Genomic DNA, 27,487 nt, shown 5'->3' on the forward strand with positions numbered 1-27,487 from the left:
GTGGGGTAATCCCAGCATCTACAGCCAGAGCCCAGAAAATCAGGGACACAGGGCTGCTTCCCACTGACACTGAAGACCAGACACCGTGGGAAGACGCAGGGCACAAGCATGAGCTCCCTAGGGCTGCTTCCCCTGACCCCAAGGAGGGGCTGACACTCCCTCCCCTCACGTCACCCTGCCCTAGGCCCACCCCTGCAGGGCAGCTACACCCGGAGCTGGAGTTTTGGGATTCGGGTCATGGTGGCGCTGTCCATTACCTATGTGACTTCGGGAGTGACTTTGTTTCTCTAAACCCGTTTTCTCGTCTATGACACGAGAGTGATGAAAGCACCCACCTCAGGAGCTTGTGGTGAGGCTTAGACGAGTGAAGAAGCAGAAAAGGCTTAGAACATAGGAAGCACTCAATACACTTTCACTGTCGTTACTGTTGCCAGTACTACCAGTTGTCAGATTCCATGTCAGACCATGAACCCCATAAGGATAGGAAACTTTTCCTATTCCCTTCTGTGGCCCAGCACCCAGCACAGAACATGATGCAGAATAAGGTTCAATGACTGTCTGACAGATGAATGAATGTTGTCAATCCAATGGACAGTGCTGGACCACTGACCTCAGCTTCACTGAGCGGTGATTGCCTGAGACCTTCCCTGCGGTCTGCTGAGAGAGGGGAGAATTCACTGGGCACTGAGCAAGGACAGTCAGAGGGGCATGGGGTTCCAGCAAAACAGACTGGCATTGGCTTTGACCAACTGGCTGTGTCTAGGCATCTACATTTCTTCTCAGTCCACCCATTCGTACATCTAAACAGAAGCTGAAACTATTGGGATGACTGGGTATCATTTCAGGAAGAACACGGTCAGAGGGGAGCATGACCCATCTTTCTCCACCTGCCCCAGGAGACTCCGCCATGACCAGAGAAACCAGCAAGTTCTCAATTGGCTCTGCTTCTGAAGTCCCGGCAGAAGCCAACTGGTATCCCCAGTCATTCCCCGGGCTGTGCTGTTGCTTCACACCCACCTGGGAGCCAGCCCTCCTTCACATCGGCCCCCACGGGCCATGTCTCCCATGACTCTCTGAACCCATGAGGCAGAAAGCGCGTGACTCTCCCGAAGCCAGCCTCCGGGAGCTCCACGCTGGCCTGGGAGGCTGGCTGTTGTGTAACCACCACTGGAGAGACATCTGTGGCCTTCGTCCTGTGGCCTCTGGAGGAGGCAAGGATGGGACCTGGCAGGCAGCCAAGTGCCCAAGTGAAGGAGGGGAACAACACCCTTTGAACTGGAGCTGCTCTGAGTGTCCTCTGTGTTTTAGACAAGATATTTCGTCACCTATGAAATGCTAAATAATGCTGAAGAAGGGCATGCTGTTTTTTAAAATATATATTTTTATTGATTTCAGAGAGGAAGGGAGAGGGAGAGAGAGAAACATCGATGATGAGAGAGAATCATTGATTGGCTGCCTCCTGCACAACCCCCACTGGGGATGGAGCCCGAAACCCGAGTATATGGCCAGATGGGGAATTGAGCCATGACCTCCGGGTTCATAGGTCAATGTTCAACCACTGAGCCATGCCAGTCAGGCGGCGGACATGCTATTTTTATGAATTTTCAGAAAAGGTCATGGACTATAAGAGGTTGAGAACATCGCCTGGAGGCTTCTTGCCCTGCTGTGTGTCCCCGTCACTGTTCTATTTATAGCTGACGTCAGTCGCCTCACTCCCAACAGTTAATACGTGGAAACAACATAATAATCCAGAACTGACGGATGTATATGTCCCTTTAGCCTACCTACCTCTCTCAGATCTGGAATAGTCAGGGGTTTTCAGCCACTGTGAAAAGAAAGGAGCTGACCAAATGCACAGTCCAGACACCGAGATCCTCACCCCTCTTTGTCTCTGTTCAAGAAGCACCCTGTTTGCCCCACCCTAGCTGAGCGCCCAGCCTGCCACTGCCCCAGGCATGAAACAGCACCCGGAAGGCCCCCGCCGCCACCAACATCTATCAGGGTGATTTGGTGAGGATCGCACTGAGCGATGTCTTGCTCATTCATCATGGGCAGTCTGTCGAAAACAATCTCATTCCAAACCCGTCCCAGGGAGAAAAGAACTGACAAGTGGCACTAAGTAATCTACACCAGGGCTGCTGGGAGTCATTTATCTTTCCCTCGCCCCTCCCAGGACCTGATGCTCTGAGGAGAGGGGAGGAATAAATCATCCGGGCTCCGAGGGAACCCATTCACCCACAGGAGGGGCTTCAGATAAAACAGAGGCTATCAGACGGCCACACACTCCCGGCGGTTCAACTGCAGACTCGTTTTGGTCCCCGTTTTACGATCACCATCCAGAGGAATGATTGCAGCATCTAAGAGGGGCGTGCCTCCCTCACGACCAAATCTGCTCTCTGCCTACTTTTAGTTAACCTTAAAAGCCAGAATTCTCCTTCTTCTGGAGTAATTAAGGGAAAAGCTTATTGCTTTTTCTATAACCCAGCCTCCCCTTTGTCTGGGGCAGCGTTTCCTTTGCCAGACCGTAGCATGCAGTCTGTGGCATATTAGCTAACGATTCTGTGCATGCCGTTTCCACTGACGTCAATGCCCTGGAAACAGCTAGATTATCAAGCAATTTGTGGTCCACCGTGAAAAGCAGGAGATGGAAAATTTTCCCTAAGTTCCTGGCTTTTTTTTTTTTTTTTTGTAACTAAAAGAGATAGGAAAAGAGATCAATCACTCTCCTTACAGAGTGTCTCTGACTAAACCCAGGCTCTGGTCCTGAGGTTGGCCAGCCCTCAGAAGGTGCCTGCGCACTTGAGTCCCCTCTTTCTAAAGCTCTGTCAGTTTATGGCTTGGAAGGTACAGCCAAATGCAAATTATGGCATAAATGCTCTACCTCCTAGGAACCAATTTAAACGGAACCACCTTTTAGAGGGTGGCCCCCGCCAGTTCTCACAAAGATTTACACTATGGCTAATTATACTTCATGATTATAATAGTTCTATTTCCAAAATAAATCACTAGGTTTTATGGGTATGACATTTTAGGATCAAATTATTCCCAAACTGCTTTCATTTGCTGTCAAGAGGTCTGAAATCCTGACTTTGAAAGAAATAATACATGATTTTGCCCAAGACAAATGTAGGGATCAAAGTTAAAGATCTGGATTCAAATCTTCCTGGTGCACTTCAAGCAAGTCACTCTGACCTCTCTGTGCCTTGATTTCCTCTCCTGTACAATAAGGTTAATATTGGTACCTACCTTATAGGCTGCTATGCGACTGAATTGAAGTGATACTTATAAGGGGCTTAGCACATTGCCTGGCACAGAATAAACATTAAATTAAATGGTTTTAGAAAACTATCAGCCAGAGAAGAATTAGGGGGTTGGCCAACTGATCAGTTTCCTGAAAAATGGGGGAGGGGTGTCAATGTATTAGGTGCCCAAGAAATGTGACAAGGTGGGAAACTGGGATTCTCAGCAAGAGTACTTACTACACATGATCGGGAAGATGACTTGGGAAACCCCTGTGAGGAGATAAGACTCTGTAGGAACAAATTCAAAGACCAACAGATGGTCTCTGAATGGCCAAGGCAAGGGCCAAGGCCTCCAAGGTACCTCTGGAATCGTTTTCTTCCTTCCCTTGCTCTTCCCCCACACAAAGCTGTCTCCACACTGAATACATGTTTAATAAATATGTAGAGGATGTCAATGTGAAGGCATGCGAAATCAGTAGTCCAGCATCTCCTTGTCTACCACACTGAGCCAATTGGGCATCGGACCTAAACACCCTCGCTGCTTTTCTCATTCTCTCCCACTATTCAGCCACCTCCAGTGATGAGAAACTCCAACTGGGCCACCGTGGTCATGTGGCACCTCCCTCCTCAGGAGGCACCTGTCCAAAACCCTCACAACCACCAGGGCCAAACCCCAAGGGGAGCGTAGCCTTCAGCCCTCGCTGTGTGGGAACCTTCAGTTCTGGAGACCAAGAAAAGAACAATCCACCATGCACACTGTATCACCAGGACTTATCAATGAGTGTTACCTGGGAGGTGCGGCTGAAAAGTATCTGTGGGGAGGGAGGCATGCTTATATCAGAGTAATATAAATAGCTGTCAACTCCTCTAAAGTTAATGAAGCATCTTGTGGCCAACAATTTTTCTTTTTCCTTTTTTTAAAGAATGATAAGAAGGCCGTGTTCTGGAAGGAACAGGAAGATCAATAACTACTCCAAGCCCATCCGGACCATGGACATAATGGAAAGTAAACAAAGGTGACTCATGCCCCTGAGGAATCTCAAGGTCGCGAGTTACCCCAGTTTATCTTCCCAATTTTGTCAGCAGCTTCATCTCCCTCACCCCCATCAAGGGGTATACAGAAACAGAATAAATATATTGATTTAATGCTTCGGCAGAAAATCCAATGCAAAGAAAACAGTCTATGATAAGGCCCAATACCAAAAATAATAAGAAGAAAAATGTAAAAGCACTGTGTTTCAAATCCATCTCTTTCCCTCTACTGGTGCTCATCACTGTGAAGGATAAACATTTCCTCAACCTGCTATCTGCCAGGCATGTGCTAGAAGGTTACACACATCTTGCCCCTGGGTTGAGGGGGGCGGAATCGTGGCCATATCACAGATGGAACTACCAGACTTACAGGGATGTTAACTTGCCAAGGTTAGACTCCTAGAAAGAGGCAGGCCTGGATGTGAGTCCCAACTCAGAGTCCAATGCCTGAGCTCTTCCCGTGTTGCTCTGTTGACCTGCCCCTAAATCTGTGGTGGGAGGTGGAACACACCCCCTGAGATGAACTAGGATGGAAGTCAAATGCTGACCAGGAGCTACTTTTACTCTAGAAATCAAAAACAAACTGTAGTGGCTCTAAGTGAAACAACAAAAGCAAAAAATAAAAATAACAAATATGGGTGAGGATGTGGACGAACTGCAATCCTCATAGACTGTTGGTGGGAATGTAAAGTGACGCAGCTACTGTGGAAAAGAGTTTAGTGGTTCCTCAAGAGTTAAACACAGAATTATCAGATGACCCAGCAATTCCACTCCTCAGTATATAAGAATTGAATTAAAAACAAAAATTCAAACAAATACTTGGGCACAAATTTTCAGAATAGCCTAAAGGTAGAGACAACCCAAAGGCCCATCAACTGATGAATGGATGAACAAAATGTGATCTATCCATACAATGGAGCATTATTCAGCCACAAAAAGGTGTTGCATACTGATACATGCTACCACATGGATGTTCACATGAAAAATAATAATGAATAAAAAATAATGAATATACTCTGTGTTTTGCATACTCACATCTATAAGCCTACTTTGGCCCCACTCTGTATTATGCTCAGTGAGGGACGCCAGACACAGAAAGTCACATGTGTGATTCCATTTACATGAAACATCCAGAAGAGGTAGGTCCAATGAGACAGAAGCAGATCCTTGCTTGCCAGGGGCAGGGAGAGTGTGGGGATGGAAAGTGACTACTTAAAGAGTATGGGGTTTCCTTTTGGGGTAATAAAAATGTCTTGGAGTTACACAGAGGTGATGGTTGCATAACATCGTGAATATACTAAATGCTACTGAATCACACACTCTGGTATGGTTAATGGTTAATCTTATGCTATGTGAATTTCTTCCAATTAAAACAAACAGCCACGAGTGCTACGGTGAAGAAGACCGTTTCACAAATCGTCTAATCCACTCTGTGCTCTGTGGTCGAGGAAAGTGAGCCAGAGTTCCGGCTGCCTCCCCTAGAGTTACACTGGTGAAGTTGGCACAATCAGGATTAGAAATGGACTCTGTCAACTAATTTAACGGAACTAGAGTTATATTAGTTTCTCCAAGGTCACTAGAGGAAAAGGAGAAAAACGCTGAGGGAAACATATCTTCGCCAAGCACCCCTGAGTGCATCAACTCCTGCCCCTCTGGCTCAAGGTTAAGATTCCTGGGAAGGCTTCCTCCACCCCCGCCCCAGGGAACAGGGCCTTGTGCTTCTATGTGCACACAAGCCACAGAGAGTTCCACATCATGGAACAGCCCGACTCCCCTCAACAGAGCTATTTACACGTTCAGGAAGAGTCCACTGCATTTGCTTCTGCTTGAGGTGAAGCAGGCAACCTCAATTAACCATCGGATTACTTCTTTAGTGCCCAGAGCCTGCTCATTACTGAAGACACGCTGTCTCCTCAGAAGGACCCTAAGTGACTCAGATTTTAATGCGCCTGGACTGACAATTTGCTGAGCCTGGGCTTCCGTTGGGACCAAGTGACTGGAGAAATGATGGTTAATTTAGCCATTATTTTGCTGACATAATCAGAATTTGGTAATACCCAAGACTCTGAAATGACATTTTCCCTTCTTTAACGACTTTTACATGTGACTGGGAGGAGGTTATGCTTGATGGACATGTTTATGATACATAAATTCTTGAATAGATTCTTCCCTACTTACTCTAATCACCGATCTCTTTTCACTGAACAAGTTTAGCACTGACATGAGAAATCATGAAGCTAAGGGTCCGTTCTTCCTCCTCTGGCTTGGCTTTCTGAAATGTATGGTTTCAATGTTGCTTCACATGCAAAATAATGCGTGTGAAGGTGTGGTGAGTGTGTGTATAATGGGTATTTTTCCTTGTTAAAAGGCACAATGAAGTTGATAACACCTTGCAATCCAACTCTCCAGAGTTTGTAGTGCTTAGATCTTCTGCCAATCCTTCTCAACATTTGCACAAACTGTAACTGAAACTCAGGTCTTCTGAGAGGAAAATGCCTGCTATTAAGGTCGACAACCTAGAAGTCACCCTCGATTTCTCTCTGTTTTCAACTAAAGAGCCCGCTGTGTCTATGCCACCTCCTACATGTGCTCACCGCCTCCCTGCCTCCGTCCCAGCCCCAGGCATCATCCTCTCAACTAGGACTAATGAAGCGGGCTCCTGAACATTCTCCTTGCTTTTATCTTGCAACCCACACTTGATCCTCCACATCACAGTCAGAAGGACTTTTTTGGTAACACTTTTATTGAATGACAATTAAAATAACATTCAATTCACCCATGTAAAGGTTACAATTCAACGGCTTTTAGTATATTCACAGATTTGTACAACCATCACTATAATCGATTTTAGAACATTTTTATCACCTCAAAAAGAAACTCTATACCCTTTAGCTATCAATGCCCCATCATCCCACCCCTGTAAACCCGAAGCAACCACTAATCTATTCTCTATCTCCATATATTTGCCTATTCGGGACATTTCATATAAACAGGGTAATGAGTATTCCTGTGTGACTGGCTTCTTTTTCTTAGCAAAAATGTTCACGGTTCATAAATGTTGTGGCATGCGTCAGTACTGCATTCCTTTTCGTGGCCAAATAATATTCCATTGCCCGAATATACCACATTTTGTTCATCCAATTGTCCATTCTTTCCACGTTGGGGCTATTATGAATAATGCTTCTATGAACATTTGAGCACAAGTTTTAAGTGGACATATGCTTTCATTTCTCGTGGGTATATACTTGGGAGTGGAACAGCTATGTCCATGGTAATTCTATGTTTAACTTTTGAAGTTGTCAGTTGGCCTTCTAAATCTGCTGCATCCTTTTTTACATTCCCGCCAGCAACATACAAGGCTTACAATTTGTCCACATCTTCATCCTTGCCAAGCCTTATGAGCTGTCATTTTTATTATAGCCATACCAGTGAGTGTGAAGTAGTATTTCATTGTAGTTTTAATTTTGCTCACCTGATAACTCACGTGTTGATGAAGATTTATCCTTTGCTCAGTTTTTAATTGGCTATCCTTTTGTTACTGAGCTGTAAGAGCTCTTTATATATTCTAGATATGACTCTTATCAGACATAGGATGTGCAAACATTTTCTCCCATTCTGTGGATTTTCTTTTCACTACTTTGACAGTGCCTTTTCAAATACAAAAGTTTTAAATGTTGATGAGGTCCAATGGACCTGTTTTTTTGCGTGGCTTATGCTTTTGATTTCACACTAAAAATTAATGGCCAAATCCAATGCCACAAAGGTTTACCCTTAAAAGGTTTTCTCCTAAAAGTTTAAAAGTTTCTGCTCTTCCACTTAGGTCCATTTTGAGTTAACTTTGTCTGTGGTATGAGTTAAGGGTCCGCCTTCATGCTTTTGCTTGTGGCTATCCAGTTGTCTCAGAACTATTTTTTAAAAATACTGTTCTTTCCCCATTACGTGGTCTTGGCATCCTTGTCCAAAATCAGTCACCTATGATGTATGGGTTTATTTCTGGACTCTCAAGCCTATTCTGTTAATCTAAATATCCAGATTGGCTTTTTTAAGAGCAGAAATCACATTATTCATCTCTGAAAAACAGCTCAACCCACAGCAAAAGTCACTTTCTTTTCCAAGGGTTCCTACCCAGAGGCCACAGACTCCAAAGGGGTCCTTGGGGAATACTAAGAATCTATGAACTTGGATGAGAAAAATTATATTTTTATTTTTATTAACCTCTAACTCAAATGAAGCATTCCTTTCACCATAAATGTGGGCAAGAAACTAGAATAGTATTAGTGATACCTCTGACTTTGTTAGTAACAAAAATCCCAGCTATTTACATATAAGACTATCACTGATATAGATTACCTCAAAATATCGTTTACACTAATCCTATTTTAGAATTATAGAGTTGTATTAGAACTTGTGCTTGATCTTGGTGAGAATGCATTAGTTCAGTGGTTCTCAACCTTCCTAATGCCACGATCCTTTAATACAGTTCCTCATGTTGTGGTGACCCCCAACCATAAAATTATTTTCGTTGCTACTTCATAACTGTAATTTTGCTACTGTTATGAATTGTAATGTAAATACCTGATATGCAGGATGTATTTTCATTGTTAGAAACTGAACATAATTAAAGCACAGTGATTAATCACAGAAACAATATGTAATTATATATGTGTTTTCTGATGGTCTTAGGCGACCCCTGTGAAAGGGTCATTCGACCCCCAAAGGGGTGGTGAGCCACAGGCTGAGAACGTCTGCATTAGTCAATAGGCACATGTACATTCTGAAAACTGTATTTCAATATAATTGGTTTTCTTATAATTCAATGTTTTTATATTATGCATTTATAGATCTTCTGAAAAGGGAGTCATGGTCTTCACTAGACTACCAAAGGAGTTCTCAGCACAAAAAAAGTTAACAAATCCTGCTTTTCCCATTATTGTCTTAATTTTCTTCCCAGCACTGATCATCAACTGAAATTAGCTTATTTATCTGCCAACGTGTCTCCCTCTGACACTGCAACTGGAAGCGCCGAGTGCTTAAAACAGTGTCTGGCACATAATAGCCATTCAATAAATATTTATTGAGTTAATTACTGAATCATCAGTAATTCTCTAAGCAGGAGCTAAATCATCAGCTTAATGAAAATGAAAACTCCTGATACCAAGGCAGTGATGCATAATTCATCCTGAAAATAATTTCACACTTATAACATCAACCGGATTTAATAAGCGCTAATATGTCCATGTCCTGTACTATGTGCTTTACGTACAGTAGCCCACTGACTGTTCTTAGAACCCAGGAACAGGAATTATTATCATCCGAATTTACAGTAGTGGACACTAAGGCTCCGGAGGTTAAGTTCTCTCCAAGGTCACACAGCGAGGAAGTAAGAGAGGGAAGAGGTATCACAGGTCAACCTGCCTCCAGGGTATCAATCTTTAACTCAAAACAATAAGTCCCTTTGAGGTACAAAAATAGAAATTTCAGAGAAAGATGTTTCTTGCTCTTCAACTGAGAAAACCGAGATGCCGTGAACAAGATCTGCCCTAGGACACGCAGTTCAGCAGAGATTTCCAGTAAAATGTTCTTTCCCCCGTCCTGTTTATCCGCCCCAGCAAAAAAAACCCGCAGCAAAAACAGCAGGACCGGGCCTCACACGAAGGCTGAATTTCTGAAAAGGTTTCATTTGCAAGCACAATTAATACTAACAGGCATTAAGCGAGGTCTGTTCTTGTCTTTCCTGGGGTCCCGCTTGCTTCTCTAAATATTAGGGCTCAGCCTCATTCAGGACATTAAGCACTTCATTAAGCTGAAATCCACACTAATTTGATTGCACAATCACCAACTGTCTCTGGCTGGAGATGGTCTCATTTGTCAGGTGGCAAGGGGGCAGCGTGGCCTGGCGGCTGCCGGACCTGCATTTTATCCCCAGCTTGCGGTCTCGCTGTTTTCTGCGTTTGACCTCATCAGGCCTTACAGCAGGAAGTTAAATTGGAGCAGGGAGACAGATGTTCTCCTCACCGAAGTGGCCAAGGGCACCTGTAGGCCCATCTATCTGGTCTGCAAAGGAACAGGACACAGGAGGTGTCCTGGTCACCTGGAGATGGAAGCAAATGGGGTTCAATCAAAGGCCTGCAGTGCCCAGGGCAGCTCACCCACACGGGGAGCAGGCATCCGGGTGACTTACTTCCTGTCCCCTGTGCCCAGTTTCATTTTACCAGCTGCTGGCTCGCCTGACGAGTTATCCAGCCTGAGTGTACGCAGGGGCCGAGGGGATGGATAATCACGTTGTTTTCAACAGTGATTCTGCTGACATGGGCACATCCTGGAAACCCCGGACTCGGTGGAGTAGCCTTCCCTCTCCTCTGCTACTCAGGCCTGTGCTCACAGGACCCCTTAGTCCCCTCACTGGCTCTGCTGTAAATATGTTAGCTTTGCCCGGAGACAGGTGTGGTCTTGACCCTCACTTCTGGAAGGCAATCTCTAAGCCCTTGGGGTGTCAGGCCTGATAAAGGTCTTTGCCTGGGTGGGTGTCTTGAGTCAGGGAGATAGTAACGAGGTGAAGGGATGGGGGGTGCCCACACCAGGAAGTCTAACAACATGATAAATGGTGAGGAGCTTGGAGTTACCCGGTATCTGTCAACCTCCAAGATGACTGAAAACTGAGGGCAGGCACCCAAGTTTATGTGATTGAGCCCCAAGAAAAACTCTGAACACTGAGGCTCAGTGGGCTTCCCTGGTCTTATTCCTTAACTTTAGTGTGTTTATAAAACCCACCTCAAAAGGACAGCAACAACATCTAACCCTTCTGTGACCACTTTCATGCCGGGCACTGCACTAAGAGCGTTTACATACATCGCCTAATCCTTTCCACGCAGGACCACAGGTAGGTATTATCCTTGTCCCTCATCACCATCTTCACCCATGTCACAAAGTAAAGACCTCCCACCTTGGACAGGTTAGCTCACTTGCCTGGGGACACACAGCTATAAAGCACAGACAGGGCAGGACCAGTTCCAGGAAGTTCTGGTTCCAGATCCAGCTGCTAAGTGCTCGGCGCCACTGCCTTTCCTCTGTACCCACTCCCATCCGGGCCCCAACCTCCAGCCCATCTCATGGTCCCTCAGTGCCCAGCGCACACAATGGCTGGGGAAGGAGTCAGCAGGAAGGAGTCAGCGGGAAGGAGGCAGCTGGGAAGGAGGCAGCTGGGGCAGCTGGAGATGGGTTCTCTTCAGCCAGCCAGCGCTCTCCGCAAGCCTGGGTCAGGACCTGCCTCTGCGCAGCCTCTCAGCCCGTCTGTCAGTCTGTCACGTTCTCCTTGCTCATCTCAGGGGAGTCTCCTTCTTCCCGGATGCCACTCGCCCCTGCCTGCTTCTCCCTGCCCCGCCTTCCGCTCACCAATTAAACTGTCACAGCTGGCTGGCTTGGAGACAGGTGCGGACAGGAAGACATCTAAGGGACAGGGCTTCCAGGAGACGGGCTTCCTCCGAAGCCGCTCTTCTGTTTTCTGTCAAGCTGCCGTGAAGCCTGGTGGGAGGAGCCCACAGGGGTCCCCAGCGACTCTCCAGCTGTGGGTAAGACACAGCCCTCGGGAGAAGTGGCAGCTGCCGGCACCAGTCTGGGCAGCCTAATAGTGCCGGGGCCTGGTGCCCCAGATGGATCTTGGGTGGGATTTCGGCTGGAGATGACTGGCAGCCCTGCTTTGCAGCCTACGGAGGAAATCTTCCCTTAAAAACAGGTGCTGACCCGCAGTGTTAGGAGAAGGAACCTAACTAAGCGTGTCCGGGCTCTGCACTAGGGACTCCTCTCACCCCACATGCGTTCAGTGTTGCCTGGAACGAACGGACTAGCATGGGGCCGCCCTTCCCTTGTTTCGCCAGCACCGCCCCCGCACGTTCAAGGTTGCAAATGCAGTTGGGAAAGGGGGCGCCTGCCCAAGGAGAGAAAACGCACTGCAGTGTTTTGTAGCAGGAGGGGGCTGGCTCCCGGCCCTGTGGAGACGGCGCTCTGTCTGCCATGTGATCTTCACGGCAAAAGAAACAGGAAGGAGCAGGTGAACAGCCCTACCCAGCAGGAATCCTTAGCTTGGGGTCCACAGACAATACCAGGCTCCCTGACCAGCGGAATCCCTACGGCCTCATCAAATTCCCAAAGGGGTGCCGGTCCCACAGAAGAAGCATCACCATTGCACCTGGTGATCCACACTCATCGCCTGCTACAGTTTTCCTGGCTGTAGCTTCCAACTCTTACTCACTGGTGCCTCAGCCAAGCATGCACACACAGGCAGCCACCAAATGCCCCTCCTGGCCCACCCCCCAGGGCCCCCCCACACTCAATAACGGAGTGTTCTCCAAGGCACTGATGGCTGCCCAGCCGCCCAGAGCACGCCTCAGTTATTCATGCTGCTCCTTCAGGCCTTGCCTTCTGATGCCTGGTCATGCCATCCTGACGAGGGAAAATCCTTACTGCGCTCCTCACTCACTTCCTCGTGCTGCTGCAGGAAAAAGCGGTGCCAGGTGGAGTCGTCTAAGAGCATCCGCGCGTTCCCCTTTCTCTCCATCCCGTCCCGACAATTCCCTCCAGGGCTTCAACATCGCAAGCCGTGGGTCTCACACTGGATGCTGAGCATCTTCGGTGTGTGTGGTGGGCGGAGAGGTGAAGACACCAGCTCTCGAGGGAAGAGATGGGCTCTCTGTCTGGGCGCGAAGAGGAACATGGGGCCGAAGGACATGTGCCTTCAGTAGATTCCAGCATCTCACAGGCAGGCAGGCCCTGGAGCCACGCTCACCATTTCTCCCTGAGAGAATCATGACAACTGAAAGGGGGGATAAGTGCTTTCCATTCAGAAACCAGATGATGAAACAGTTGGGACCTGGGTCATTCTGGGTTGTCTTCATGAAGCAATCATCTTTTTCCCAGCTCTGACAATACCTAAGCTCTAGACCATTGGTTCTCAACCTTCCTAATGCCGCGACCCTTTAATACAGTTCCTCATGTTGGGGCGACCCCCAATTTCATTGTTACAAATTGAACATAATTAAAGCATAGTGATTAATCACAAAACAGTATGCAATTATATCTGTGTTTTCCGATGGTCTTAGGCGACCCCTGTGAAAGGGTCGTTCAACCCCCAAAGGGGTCGCGACCCACAGGTTGAGAACCGCTGCTCTAGACTCTGTACCCAAGCACAGCGAACGCTGCTCTAACATGAACCGCCAGGTTTCCATGTAAAACAGTGGAAGGCTGGGAGGTGTGGATGGAGCTGAGATTTGGGACCATATCTGGGAAGAAAGGTCCAGAGGTGCTTCCAATTTTGTTTCTGAAGGGGCCACAACATGAGAATCGAATGAGTAAGTGTTGACCCTAATGCCCAGCAAATTGCAAACTTTAAGGTTGGCGAAGTCCACAGCCAGGCTTTATCTGTGTTAGCCCATGCCTTCATAGCCACACATGCGGGAAATTAACCAAGTTTCACACCATGTGTCCGAATAGCCAAGTAAGTCAGAAGACGGTCTTGAGCAACTGTCAACACTTACACGCTTAGTGTCACAACTCTGTTTTGGTCAAGTCAACACAGTGGCAAAGCAGACAGCTTTGGGCCTCCTTTCTCAGAAAGAATCCGACAATTTAAGGGGGTTATGTTCGCTTCCATTTATGTCCTGGAAAATACACTCTTGTGCACCTAGCAACCATGTTTAAAAAGCGCCCGCAGCTCTTAAACAAACAGAGTGTATGTTTATGAGGTCCTCGCCACGTTATTTTCAGGGATGACGTAGAGTCCGTGCTATGCAGCTCTGGGGATTTACAGTAAGTTGCGGGTGATTTATTGCTGTGACATACAGTATTTGCCTAGAGAAAAGTGGACACCAACTTAAGCAGCCTTTGAAAGTGCGTTCCACTGGAAACAGAGCAACTAGAGGCCAAGGTCTCTCATCGTAGAGAGAGAAGGGGCCCTTTGGGGGAGACAGAAGACCAAGAATTAAGGACATTTTCTGGCACCCAGGGAGCAGAGCTAATTCAAAACCAGAAAGAGACACAGTTTAAAACAGAGACTGCAAACGGGAGGCCCGAATGTGGACCGCAGCGGTGTTTTGGTTGGCTTGAGAGCACTTTAAAAGTTTCAGAGTTCTGGGGAACATTTTAGAACTGGAGATTCGACGTACGGCCCAGCTTCCTTTCTTTTCTTTGGAACGGGGGCAGATTTGATTGCAAGAGTCTGCATTACTGCTGGGCCCAATCCCCTGGACCTGGGGGCGCATCAGGAGACGCTGAGCTCTCCACTCACCCCAGGCCTCCCCGGACCTGCTCCCCTCTTTCTCACATCTGCCTGCCTCTGCCCACTGGAGTGTGCAAGCCTCAGAAATAGGAAATGCTATTTTTACAGTGGTATTCTCAGGGAACCGATGTCCTAAGGAGACCAGGTTCATATTCACATGTAAGAGTAGACAAAGCACATGTTTCCTAAAAACTGGGCAGAAAGGCAACATGATTAGGTGTTTGTGTTTTCATATCCACAGGTGCCATTATGGAAAATGTTGGGTTGCAGAAGCTAATATTTCCCAAAGCTGAGGCATAAGGCGTGGCTTGCAATGAAACGTTTATTTTTATTTTTGTAAGACGGCACGGGGACGGTGTGGTGGGAGGCATCTGTCTCTGGCATGTTTTCTCATCTGTGAAAACTACCAGACGAACGGGGCTGACAGGCAAGGAGGGGACAGCACCAACTTCTCCACCAGGCACGGCGGGCACGGTGCCGGGTCCCGCCCAGAAAAACGTCTTCATTTTAATTTGTTTAAAATCAGAAGAGAAAAGTCACTGTAATAACAATGAATATGTAATAATGAATCCAGCCTGGATTATATTCATCTTTATACAAACACAGCCATAAGATAAACTGTTCATATTCTTTATGAGAAAGGAACCCAGAAGGCACACGGAGCTCATGAAAATCCCAGTGGGCCCTCCAGGCTCAGACAAACAGCTCAGGCCGGGCTGTGGGCTTTGTGGACGGCACAGCCGCACCTGCCACGGCTTTCCCCCCTCCACATCCCTGGATGCTCTGCGTGTGGCAAGCTCATAAGCCAGGCCCCTGGAAGGCATAGTGCCTGCTGGCTGAAGTATCAAAAAGATGGGGCGGCTTTCTTCCGCTCGGCCCCTTCTGGAAATTTCCGAAGGTTTTCATCATGTGCATATGGAGAAGAGGAGCGTCGCCACCAGGGGCAGTCTGCTTTTCTGACTGTCCTGCCGTCCTCGGAGCATTCTCAATCCTTAACCGCAGTCGGGCTTCCAGTCAGGCTTCTTCTGGACTCGGCACACACCAAAAATGTAAGCCAAAAGGCCGGGTGCAGGCTGTCATGGCAGCCCCCCGTGGAGGCTAGGCCCGGGCGAGACTGAGTTTTCTGTCTCCTCAACTCAAAACCTCCCCAGAGCAAAATTCTCCATAAACATCCAGCTATCTTTTCAGCTTCTCAACCCCCAGCACTTATAATTTGCAATGCTCCTATTAGTCATTGGTTATATATTTCACTTGTTACCTTGTTTTATTACCTTATTTTTCCTATATTTTTGTCTGGACATCCCTGATCCTTGTAAATTTTATATAGATAGATAGATAGATAGATAGATAGATAGATAGATAGAGATAGATATAGATATAGATATAGATATAGATATAGATATAGATATAAAATCCCCCAAACCTAGCAACATGCCTAACATGCCTTGCCCACAAGTCTGTACCTAATGGGGTCTGTTACCTGTTAGTGAGAGCACATGTACACAGCTCTCAGTGTCGTCCCTGTTGTGATGATGAGACAGGTTGCCAGTCCCTTCATGCTATGCTTTCCTGTCGGTTTATAGGTAGCAGAGGATTGCCCCCTACACACACACACACACACACACACACACACACTCCCACCTCCCAAGTTCTGGGAACAGTGACCTATGCATCAGAAAGTCCCAAGGGCATCCTTGCTGCAAGGACTCTATTTCTAAACCACAAATGACTCATCACTGACCAGGGTCTCCCCAAAGCGGCAGCTTGTCAGGCTGACAGGAGGAAGGACAAGGGGATAAAAGCAGAGACAGAGGTCACAGTTCCACTCCTGTCTGCAGCCCATAAATCCCATGTGGAAGCCGTAATAGTTGAGCCCGTACCTCGGCACCATGGCTGTGTTAAGCAGGAGCTCTGCCCTTGTGTTTCCATTAACGGACTCTGAGCTCCTGTCTCTCCAGCTGGCTCCCACCCTGGTCTCTCAGCAGAGGAAGGCTCGCCTGCTGTGACTTCAGGTAAAGGACTGGGCTGTGCCAGTGGGAGAAGATGCAGCCCTCTCATACCTCGTGTGGGTTAAACACATGCTAGTTGAGAAAAGACAACTAGCTGGGTCTGCAAGGGGATGCATTCTCTTCATTTGCCCCAAAGTAATCATTTTTTTTATTTTTTTAAAATATGTTTTAAATTGTGTTGGGGTTTATTTTAGACAGAGAGAGGAAGGGAAAGGGATGAAGGGAGGGAGAGAAGGGAGGGAGGGAGGGCGAGAGAGGGAGAGACAGAGAGAGAGAGAGAGAGAGAGAGAGAGAGAGAGAGAGAGAGAGAGAAACATGGATGGGCTGCCTCCTGCACACACCCTACTGCGGATGGAGCCTGCAATCTGGGCATGTGCCCGACCTGGAATCTAACCTGTGACCTTTTGGCGCACGGGACCATGCTCAACCAACCGAGCCATACCAGCCAGGTGGAAGTAATCATTTTTTTAAAAAGAAACAAGAGGCGAAGACAGTGACCGCTCATTTAAAGCTTTCTTTTTAAATTCTGGAGATGAGAAGAAATAATTCATTCTAATTTTCAAAATACAGCAGATATGATTTATAGTTATCAGATAGTGTTTTTACAAGATAAACAAATAAGCAATTGGGAAAAAAATCTTCAAAGGTTTTGCATAACAATTCCAAACAGGCCATACGAATAAGTTCGGCCTTGTTAGCCTTCTACAACAGAGGTGAACTCTTACTTCTCCCTCTGAAACAGGAGGGGGGAGGGATGGAGGAAGGAGTAGCAGAATCATGAAATCAGGGAATCCAAGGCCTTGCTAAGGGATGAACTAAAGTTTTCCCAAGCAGCCACCTGGCCAGTTTTGATTAATTCCACCTGAGATGATTGCTATTCTCCATGGCCCTGAAGTTCCCCGATGATAACAGCATGAAACTCCGGGACTGTCATAAAAGGTCATGATTTCCTTCACTATTCAATGGATAATACTCACTGTCACATCTTTGTTCATTATTTATTTTGTAGAGAGAAACAACAACAAAAGATGAAGTAGAAAGGGGCCTGGGCTGAGAAGGCAGTGCTCTGACTCCAACTTCCGGCTCTAACCCTGCCCCTGGCTATTGGGGTGACCTTGAGCAGGTCACATAGCCCTCATCCCATAGGAGATGATGCTGAGGCCAGAGAACGGTGACACCAGGTGGACTCTGACACCTCTTCCAGTTCTAACATTTTATCCTAAAGTTGCCTTTTGCAGCAAACCTGGGAGGTCCCGCTCCATCCTCCCTCTATTCCTAAAATAGTCCCTGATTTGTTCCAAGGAAACATCAAAGATAAGCAGGAAATGCTTATCTATCACAATGTGAAGCAAGTGGGGAAGCTGAGACCCCCTCAAAGTGTGGAGGGGAAGGGAGGGAGAGCGCTTACCCACTTGGCATATTCTCCACCCATCGTCTCTTCACGTTTCGTTTCTACCCAACTGATGAGAGAGGCAATTTGGAAAACTAGACGAGGTAGAACAGTTGGGTGAGGGTCTCTCCCATGTGAGAGGATCAATTGTTGCATTAGAGGTTAAATTCTGAAAGGGAACAAGGACTCCCCATTGGGAGTTATCTACAGCCTTGTTGCCCCTAAGGCGTCTCCCCCTCCGCCTCCCTCCAGCACGCTCAGCTCCTCCACCACCTGACACCCCATTCTTTCAACAGCTGCTGGCTCTCCTGTTGTGTTCCCTTCACAGATGTGCATTGCTGCTCTGCACATCCTGCCCTTGAACTTTCCCTACCCGTAATTTTCCGAACCAAAGCCCAGCAATAAAAATGTCAGGAAGAGAGGAAGAAAATCGGGGGGCGTATTTAAAAAGGAAAAAAAAAAAGAATAGGGAGATGTTTTACACACACAGTGATTCCTGTTGATTTCCTCGACAAAGGTTAAACGCTGGCCATGGCTTCTCAAAACAGAGAAGAAGGCGGAGAGCTGAAGCGAATTTCTCAGAATCCTACCTCGAAGGGCCCGGTTCCGTGAAGGAGCTGGGCACAGAGCCTCCTCTCTGCCTGGGGCTGCCCAGCTGTTCATGCTGCGGGGCAAGGGGTGTGCGAATGGGGACAGTTACAGGAGCGTTCACTGTACTTCACAGTCTACAACACATTAACATGGAGGTGGCCTACGCTGACCTCCCAGCTCTGCCGGGCGCCTGCCAGGAGGGTGGGCATGTGGGAGGCGCTGTGTCAACCCCTGTGTGCACAGTTACCTGGAGGGGGAGGCCAGACACCTAAAAATCGTTTAAAGACTCCATGGAAACATCTTCGGGGCCACACTTTCCTGGAGTCCATTGGTTTGACAACACTAATTGTCTAGGCACACAAGGAAGTGCTGCCTACATTCTGCGACTCTCTAGTGAGATACAATAATCTAATGGGAAGCGGGGTCTCTGCCGTTATCTCTGTTAGCGTGGTAATTACTGTCACAGAGAACTAGGTAAGCGGGGCGGGCAAAGGGTCTTTCTGCCGAGAAAGAATCCCTTCAGCGGCAAGAGCCCCGGAGAAACAACATCTTTCCTTGTTCTCTGCTAACCTGACCCCAGTCCAGCACAAAATGCTGCTACTCCCTGCGATAGAAGAGAAAATAGTCTTAGGAAACCAAATTTGGAAGAAACAGATCAAGGTCCAAAGAGACATCAGACAGCCCATGTCCCAGGGGTCTGTCCCACACGTCCCATGACATAGGGAGAAAGCTGTCATAGGACCCTCATCAGCACGGCTGACTTTCAAACGTGGCCCCAAAGTTGAGAAGTGGGGAGATGGAGAACGAGAGGGCAAACAAGACAGGTGACTGGAGGTGGGGGGGGGGGGGGCTGGGAGGGGTATGAGGTTAAGGGACCTCTCATTCTTGCAACTTCTCATTAAACCCATTTAGTCGCTTCCACAGGCTGGAATTTCACTTCTTGACATGGAAGAGCGATGCTTTGAGACATGCTGGATTCAAACCCCGGCTCCACAATTTCTTAGCTACATGGTTTGGAGTAAATATTGCAACTTCGGCCTCACCTGTAAGTGGGAATGCCGTAATACCTACTCTATGATGTAGTTAGAAGACTATGATAGGACTGCTGTGTTATTTATCTTAAAGTGCTTAGCACTAGACTCCATACAAAGCACATGATCAGCAAATGTAGTTCCCTCCAACCCGGCCCCTCCCTTCCCTCCTGAGGAGGATGTCTTGGCTGAGGGATGAGAGGCCTGGCCTGTGAAGGTGGGGCAGTAAGCAGTTGGGTGACTGGTCACTTCTGCTAAAACTCTGGGTATCCCTCTTACATCAGTGGGACCGGTTTTATTTCCAGAGACCATAAACACAGTCAGGTCATTTTCTATTGCAATCTTAAAAACAGTTTTCCTTGACCATAACTAACCATAGCATTTTTACCATGTGGAAAATACTCAGCATTATCACTCTGAAGATGTTTCAAGTGAATGAATGGATACAAAATGAATGAATTACTGAATACAAACATAAACTTTTCAAGACTAGGGCAAGGCCATTTTCACATCGTAATTCCGCTGTTACTCTGGCATCCAGCCCTTAAATGAAATTGCTCTCCAAGCCTGGGGGTACTGTTCGCTTCCCCCTCCTTACGGCCACATCCCAAACAGCTGCCCCTACCAGAAGCCAAGAGGAGATAGCAGAACCCAAGAGAAGATAGCAGAAGCCAACAGAAAAAAACAGGAAAGTAGCCCCCCACTGTGGACCAGCCATTCTGGAGCAAATAAAGTCATTATGGAGATTTTTAACAATGTGTAACCTTTCAGCTTTACTCTGCTAACAGCAGGCAGCTTGCCTTGCATAGACAGGAGTCAGCATTGAAGTCACGTAAGCAGGATCTGACCTTCATTTTCAGTATACGCAATATTAAATATTCATAATCCACATAACTACAGCCTAAAAAGTAGCGGAGTTTAAACATGAATCAAAGGAATAAATATATTCACAGGTGAGTCATCCTTTCCCAGAATGCCCCTGGAAAAGGGCAAATTCCCAGGGCCCTGAGCCGCTCTCTCTTCCAACTTCCTCTTGAAATTCTAGAAGCAGCAGGAACTGCTGCATTATGCAAGCCATGAAGCCTGCACTCACACTGACATCTTGGGGCTTTCTGTTCCCTTATCTATTAGGAAGAATCACTGTTCCTGTGTCAGAGGGAGGAAACTGACAGGGTTGAATCAGCCATGATGACATCATCACCCACAGGACACCCAAGGGCACTTTTATTTTTTTAATTGTTTTTGACTTACTGTATATTTTTTTAAAAATCTTTGCTTCTCCGAATAGCAGAGTGTGTGAGAAGAAAGTGTTGGCGTAAACAACAAGAGACATCAGAGTTAGGAGTTGGAGTGAGATGTGCCTTAAACAGGCACAGCACCTTTAAAAAGAATGGAAAAGAAATGGAGTTCCTGCTTGGCCTGTGTTGCTCAGTGGTTGAGCATCAACCTATGAACCAGGAGGCCATGGTTTGATTCCCCGTCAGGGCACATGCCCATTTTTCAGGCTTGATCCCCAGTGGGGGGCTTGCAGGAGGCAGCCAATCAATGATTCTCTCTCATTGATGTTTCTATCTCTCCCTCTCCTTTCCTCTCTGAAATCAACAAAAAAAATATTTTTTAAAAAAGAAATGGAGTTATTTTCTTTTGGACTCTAACTGTCTTCTGTGGCTAACTGAGGGGTACCTTCTGGGGGGTGGGATTGCTGTGTGTGGCGGGCTTAATGCATCTCTGTGTCTATTAAGGAATTAACACTGATGTCTATCGAAAGATTTGGTGGAACAGCCTCCTCTCCTTGGATGGGAGCATAATTTTAACACAGTTTAAGGTAATTCTCATTGGCTTTCAACTCCAGGAGTCGTGAGGACAGTCTGTCTTAGCTCAGAGCAACCACTTGAAGCTGCCCATGCGATTCCTCTCTGGTGATCACCTGGAAAAGTAATACCCAAGGAAGGGCTTCTCAAAGCCTTAAGAGCAAAAGACCTGCTCAGGGATCACCCTGGCCTAGCAATGGAAAAGGAAAAAACGTGTAATTGAGACTGTATCTGGAAATAACGTACCCACAGCCTCTTGATAGCCAAATGAGCAGCGAAAGGTTAAAAAGATCATGCGCACTTCAACTATGGCACTTTTCAGAAATGCCAGCCTCCCCTGGTGCCACACAGAAGTAGAATAACCACCCAGCCCACCTGTCCTCTTGTGCAACCTGAACTGGCCTGTCTTGACACTGAACCTGCAGAGCCTCACACCTTGAACTTGTGTTGTCAGTGTATTCCCACCATCTGGGGAGGCCAGCTCTGGTTAAAATTCACCAAAACAAGCCATGTGACTGACAATGTCTGCCCAGTTAGGTTCACGCAAGGGAAGGCCTATAGATTGATTGTCTTTTAAGTTATTTATTCATTTGAAGGGTATAAATACCAACTAAAATTCATCTGAAGAATACTGTACACTTCTTTTTTCCAGGATAAGGATTTTGTATAAATTCTAAAAGAAGTTTAAAGATTTCTTTCCAAGATGCCATTTCTTTCCAATGGCTGGCAAAACCACCAGAGGGTAAAACTGATGACAGTTTTGAATAAAAAGGATGGATATTAAGAATTTACAGCCTGCTTTCCTACCTACTTTCCATTTTCTTTTTATGTGTGGATAGAATCTCACTTTATCTTGTTTACTTTGCTTGCTGGTAGTTATTTTAATAGATTATTTTTTTATTCCTGAACCTTTAGACTTATCGTAAAGGTTACCTTACAGAGTCTGTTTTAATTCCTCTCCTTACTTAACTGAGCATGCGTGCCGGCTGTCCCCAGAAAGACGGCAGACTCCTTGGTACTGACTATGCAGATCAGGTGACCCCTGGGACAGAACCTTGGGGTATGGCTCCAGCACCAAAGGAAAAAATGCTAATGAAAGCAGAAAAGGCAACAGAAACATCAGGTCTTCCAATGTACAGAGGCCCTCTCTGCCAAACCGCACAGTCTAGTGACAGAGAGGAAAGACTGAGTTTAGGATGCGGCCAGAGCAGTCCCCGGGAGAGTGAGGACAGTCTTGGTTCTAGGATTGTTGGCACTTTTCTGGGAAAAGCTGGGAACAGAATCAAAGGTCCATTCTTGGCGTAGACTCTCTGCAGAACCAGAACCAGAGATGACCCCCAATGCCAGCCTCCCAGGGCTTGGCAGAACCAGAACAAAGTCCAAAGGGCCCTGTGGTAGTGCGGGGAGCCAAGGAGAGGGTCTTGCCTGTGGTAGTCCACCAGGATCTAAGTACAAATGGCTGCCTCACAGTAGACGCTGTAAAAAAAGACACAATTCAGACCCATCCAGCAAGAGCTTTTTATTTTAACAGAAATACAGAGGAGCAAGAAGAGAGGCAAAGGAAAGAAGGGGCCGAGGCATCTGTCCTTCTAACAGCCACACTCACCTCCACGTCAGGGCTTGCTCTGTCTGGGGCACACAGACTGCATGCCCAAGCCCATTTCCTGAGCCCTGGCATGGAAACTGGCAGGGGATGCACCCCCCAGGATGTGCCTGGGGAGAGAATGGAGAAATAGGACCGAGGGCTTTAGAGATCTTTGCTTCAATTCAATCATGGTCAGAGTGATGAAGAGGAGATATTGGCAAGGGGCTTACCTTCAATGACATGCCACTGGGAGTTTTCCAGACTGAAAAGCTCGTCTTCTCTTTCTTGGTCGGCGCGAGCTGCCGGAGGAGCCTGTGGGATCTCCTCTCCTGAGACAGTTTAAAGGACCCTCACCCCGAGCTGGGCCAGGGCAGCCCTGCTGGTGCGTGGGGAAGGCTGAACGACCTCAGATTGTCTGATGTGGCTGATCCCCAGAGACAGGTGATTGGAGCTGGTGTTTTCTTTATCTTCCCTAACATGATATCTTGGCCTTGGCATTCCAGTCACAAAATCCTCTGGCTGGTGACCAGATGCCTCTGAGAAACTCAGAGTTTAGGCGGGCATGAAATAGCACCATCCCGAGCCCCGGCGAAAGAACGCTAAGCTCAGAATTCAGACACGCAGGAGTCTGCCAATGGGGGCATCGAGCGGGTTTCCTGGGCTCAGATGCTCATGTGCAGCCATACCAGGGACAGGGTTCAAGGAGACACACACACTCTCACAGTGAAAAACACAGGCAAAGAGCTCAAGGCCACTGTCCAGTGTCCAGCTCATGTCACCACAGACAGGCCGGCCAGACCCGCTCAGCTCCAGTTTCCCAGATGCTGTCAGCGTCAGGATTGCAACAGAATCCCTGGACCAGATGATGCGCCAGGGTGACGCCTGCAGGGGCCAGGGCAGAACTGGCCACCACCTGGCAGCTCCGCTCGGCGACCTCTCCTGCCTCCTACAAAGCCTGGCCATCTGTGGCACAGACCTCACCCCGGGCTCACCCTGAAGCACCAGTTCTCTCAGCTGGCACCTGAGGGTCTGTGTGAGTGTCCACTCTAGGAATTCTCAGATGGCCATGGTCTCCACCTCTGGGAGTCATCATGAACTCTGTCCCATCTCCTTCCTTCTCGAGTCAAGAAGCACCAGCAAGCGATGCTTCCGCTGAGTATTTGGTTGGCAGGTACAAAGGACAGTATCACGCTTTCTAACTGACCTCAAATAAGATTAAAGCATTGAAACCCTAACGAGCAAAGAGCCCAACCACCATGGCAAGAATGGCTCAGACCCTGGCCCGTTGGGCACTTAAACTTCCCAGAGTTTGCAAATGCACAAAACTCTCCGACCCTCTTGGCCTCTTCAGTGCAAATACTCAGGAAACAGTTATTTACACATAAACAATACCCAGCACGCCGATACCCCACCCTCCCTGTCTTAGCCAGCAGAGTCCTTCCTTGGGAGAACTTGCTTCCCATTCAGAAAATCAGCACCGACAGCCCCGCCTGCCTCTAAAAGTCTTCCACACGCAGGAGGCGCTTGCGAAGGTTGATGCTAAAGCAACTCATTGATCGATGTCAATAAGGACTCACAATTGTGCCAGGAAAACAGGGCAAGACAACGGATGCGAATACTCACTTTGACGAATCTATGAAGTATATTACAAGTGCACCAATGCTGAGAGCGAAGACTAAGACAACCTGCAAAACAAGAGAGAAATGCGTGACTTAAGGGCGGAACAACACTGGGATTTTATTTTTTAATTTTGTGACACATGTAGCCGCAGCTCGGAAATTTGGTGCCAGGTGCTTTCTGGGGTCTGCCTGGAAACCTATCTCTTTGCTCCCCTTATGTTGGCTCCTTACCAGGCAGTGGGCAGCAACCTCACTGCTGGCCAACAGGGGTCAGGGCAGACTCTAATATCCTAACATTGGGGTTTGTATCTGGCCCTGTAATCTCAGGGTGAATCTTCTCCGCCACCAAAGTGAAGACACACACTCCAGTGGGAAAAGAGCAGGTAAACATTTGGGGTGATACAATGTTTCATATTATATGCAAGTTAGGTCCCAAGAGAACTTAAATACAGGAATATCAATTTTTAGCCGCTTTAATGAGGTGGAATTTACATACTACCATAAAATTCACCCATTTTAAATGTACAATTCAGTCAATGACTTTGAATAATTATACCAAGTTCTGCAACCATCACCATAGTCTCACTAAGATGCCTCGTGCCTGTTAATCCTCCTTTGCTAGCCAAGCCCTAAGATAACCATGAATTTACTTTCTGTTTCTGTCCAAGAAATACCAATTGAAAAACAGAAAGTTGGACTTGACTTTGGGTGGCAAACACACAATACAATATACAGATGATGTATTACAGAACTGTACACTTGAAACCCATATAATTCCACGAACCAATGTCACCCCTATAAATTCAATACGCAATTTTTTAAAAGGTCCAATTATGTCTAGGACCACACACGTCTTCTCTTTCCCACTCATTCCTAGAAGCCAGGAACGTCTAGCTATAGCTTTGTCTTTTCAGAACCTGACAGTTCATCTGGGCAAAGTAGTCGATCCCTTTAGGTCGAGATGATCCTATAATGTTGCTCTCAAGTTGTACTTATTTCAATAAACTCATAATAAAATGCGGGAGGGGCACAAACTTGCTGCTTGTACAGATATCCATGGGGGAGGGAGTGGGGGGACAGGTCTAAGTATTTTGGAAACCGTTTAAGGTCGTACGTGAGGCCGGCTACATGGCAATCCTGTCCTCCTTCACACGCTTCACTCAAAGGTAATCAATCACCTTTGATAGAAAAGACAGCGCAGCACCCCCTTCCGAGGACACCTGTCACACCAAAGTCCATCAAATGAATGCGTAGCAGGTCGGGCTGACACTGACGCCTCTCTGCTCACTCCACGTTCTCATTTGCTTATTTGATCTTTCAGGGAGGAGAGTCCTGGTCCAACCGGAAGGATGTTCAAAGATGAAACAGGCGCTAAGAGCCAATGATTAATCTTGAGAACAAAAAGTAACCCCCACCACCACCTAAGACGCCAGGGGCAACAGCTCCCTTTCAGACCTGCTAATCTCCTACAGGAACTGCAGGGGGAGAAGGGTGGAAGGGGTTAGAAGCGTCAGTCTCCTCGGAGCATCTATGAACATCCCTCTGGCATTGGCTGGTGCATAGAGATAACACCCAGTTTATGTAAAGACTAGGTAAAAATCAAGCCGTGTGTGTGTGTGTGAGAGAGAGAGAGGGGGGGGGGGAGAGAGAGAGAGAGAGAGAGAGAGAGAGAGAGAGAGAGAGAGAATATCGCTCACACATTTCTGTACTTGTGGGTGCACCACAGTGGCTGACAGAAATGAAATCTGCATATTCATTTAGAATACTGCAAAACTCCATGGAGCTACAGGGAGGGAGGGTGAGCTCCATATTTAAAAGCTGATGGTTAAAACAACTGGACCCTGTAAAGGGACTATGTGGTTCCACAGCACCTGATAAATTCTCCTCACGAGAGGAAGTGTTAAGACACCACCGGGGCCTGTTTTATTTTTCCATTTTGTTTTAAAAACGAAAACATGTCCCAGTTGATCCAAGGAAACTCCTGCAGTCTGTCAGTAATTACCATGGAGCTGGCGCAAACACCCTGGCAGCCACCTGAGCCGCTCCCCTCTCACTCACTCACTCACTCACTCACTCACTCACTCATTCCTTGCAAAGTTATGCACAGGAACAAAACAAAAACCATGATCAACCCTCTGCTTTCCCCTCTATGAGCTGAATGAGGCAGCAAAACAAATAGCTGAAGATTAATTCTGACCTGTGCTGCTTTTTCTGAGACACAAGCCATTAGATCCTGGCTCTGACCTCATTCTCAGAATGCCTCAAAGAGAAGGAGCGTGGCCAGCACAGAGGGGCAGGACCTCTGCTTCATTCATGAACAGCTGATTCAAGGCTCACCCCTGTCAATCTGGCTGCATGTGTGTATGTGCCTGTGCGTGTGAATGCTGAGCTTTGGCCAAGCTGGGGTCACGGGCTCATTCCATTAAAACCTGGAGAAGAAAGAAGAAGAAAGGCAAGGTGAGGCAGGGGAGGAGGGAAGAGGAGAGGAGGAGAAACAGGAACGGGGAAAGAATAGGGAAGAAGTCCTTGCAGAAGGCATCCACATCATTCTGAAATGAGCTCAGCATCGCTCTCCTGCAATGGCGATGATTCCCCAGGCTTGAGTGGTCAAAGCAGCTGACACTATTTCCTCCCAATTCCTCTCGACCGGCCTCTGCTGTGGAAAATAATGTGCAGCTCATTTGAGCAAATCAGCCAGTGATAGGAGGGAAGGACTCCTACTCTCCTCTTAAGATGCAAACTCACATATCAGTCTCTCTCTGATAAGGCAAGAAGGGAAGAAGTCCAGGAGGCACGTGGCCTCCAAGTCTCCAGGGACTGAGGCTGCTGCTGAGGGGACCTGTGCTCAGCTCCTGAAGCTCAGCTGGAAGGCTCCCTCTCCAGGAGGTCCCAGTTCCCACCCCCCTG

The 27,487-nt window shown here is 47.3% G+C and overlaps 1 protein-coding gene and 1 long non-coding RNA gene across 28 annotated transcripts in view; both read right to left on the minus strand.

Annotated features, from left to right (window-relative positions):
* The window catches only part of KCNMA1 (potassium calcium-activated channel subfamily M alpha 1), a 686,992-nt gene that overhangs the window by 317,179 nt on the left and 342,326 nt on the right, over positions 1 to 27,487 (minus strand). For all 27 annotated transcript variants that reach the window (XM_036337223.1, XM_036337220.1, XM_036337215.1 and 24 more), the window contains one exon: positions 24,585 to 24,646. In XM_036337223.1, coding sequence (XP_036193116.1) covers positions 24,585 to 24,646 — 62 coding nt within the window. The remainder of the gene's footprint in view (positions 1 to 24,584; positions 24,647 to 27,487) is intronic.
* Positions 22,881 to 24,570, minus strand: LOC118670185. The gene is made up of 2 exons (XR_004972250.1): positions 23,192 to 24,570; positions 22,881 to 23,089 (listed from the first exon to the last, which is right to left on the minus strand). It is a non-coding gene; the product is annotated as an uncharacterized LOC118670185 (long non-coding RNA).

This window comes from Myotis myotis, unplaced genomic scaffold (assembly GCF_014108235.1).
Source record: "Myotis myotis isolate mMyoMyo1 unplaced genomic scaffold, mMyoMyo1.p scaffold_m19_p_15, whole genome shotgun sequence".
In the NCBI taxonomy this organism is placed as follows: domain Eukaryota; kingdom Metazoa; phylum Chordata; class Mammalia; order Chiroptera; family Vespertilionidae; genus Myotis; species Myotis myotis.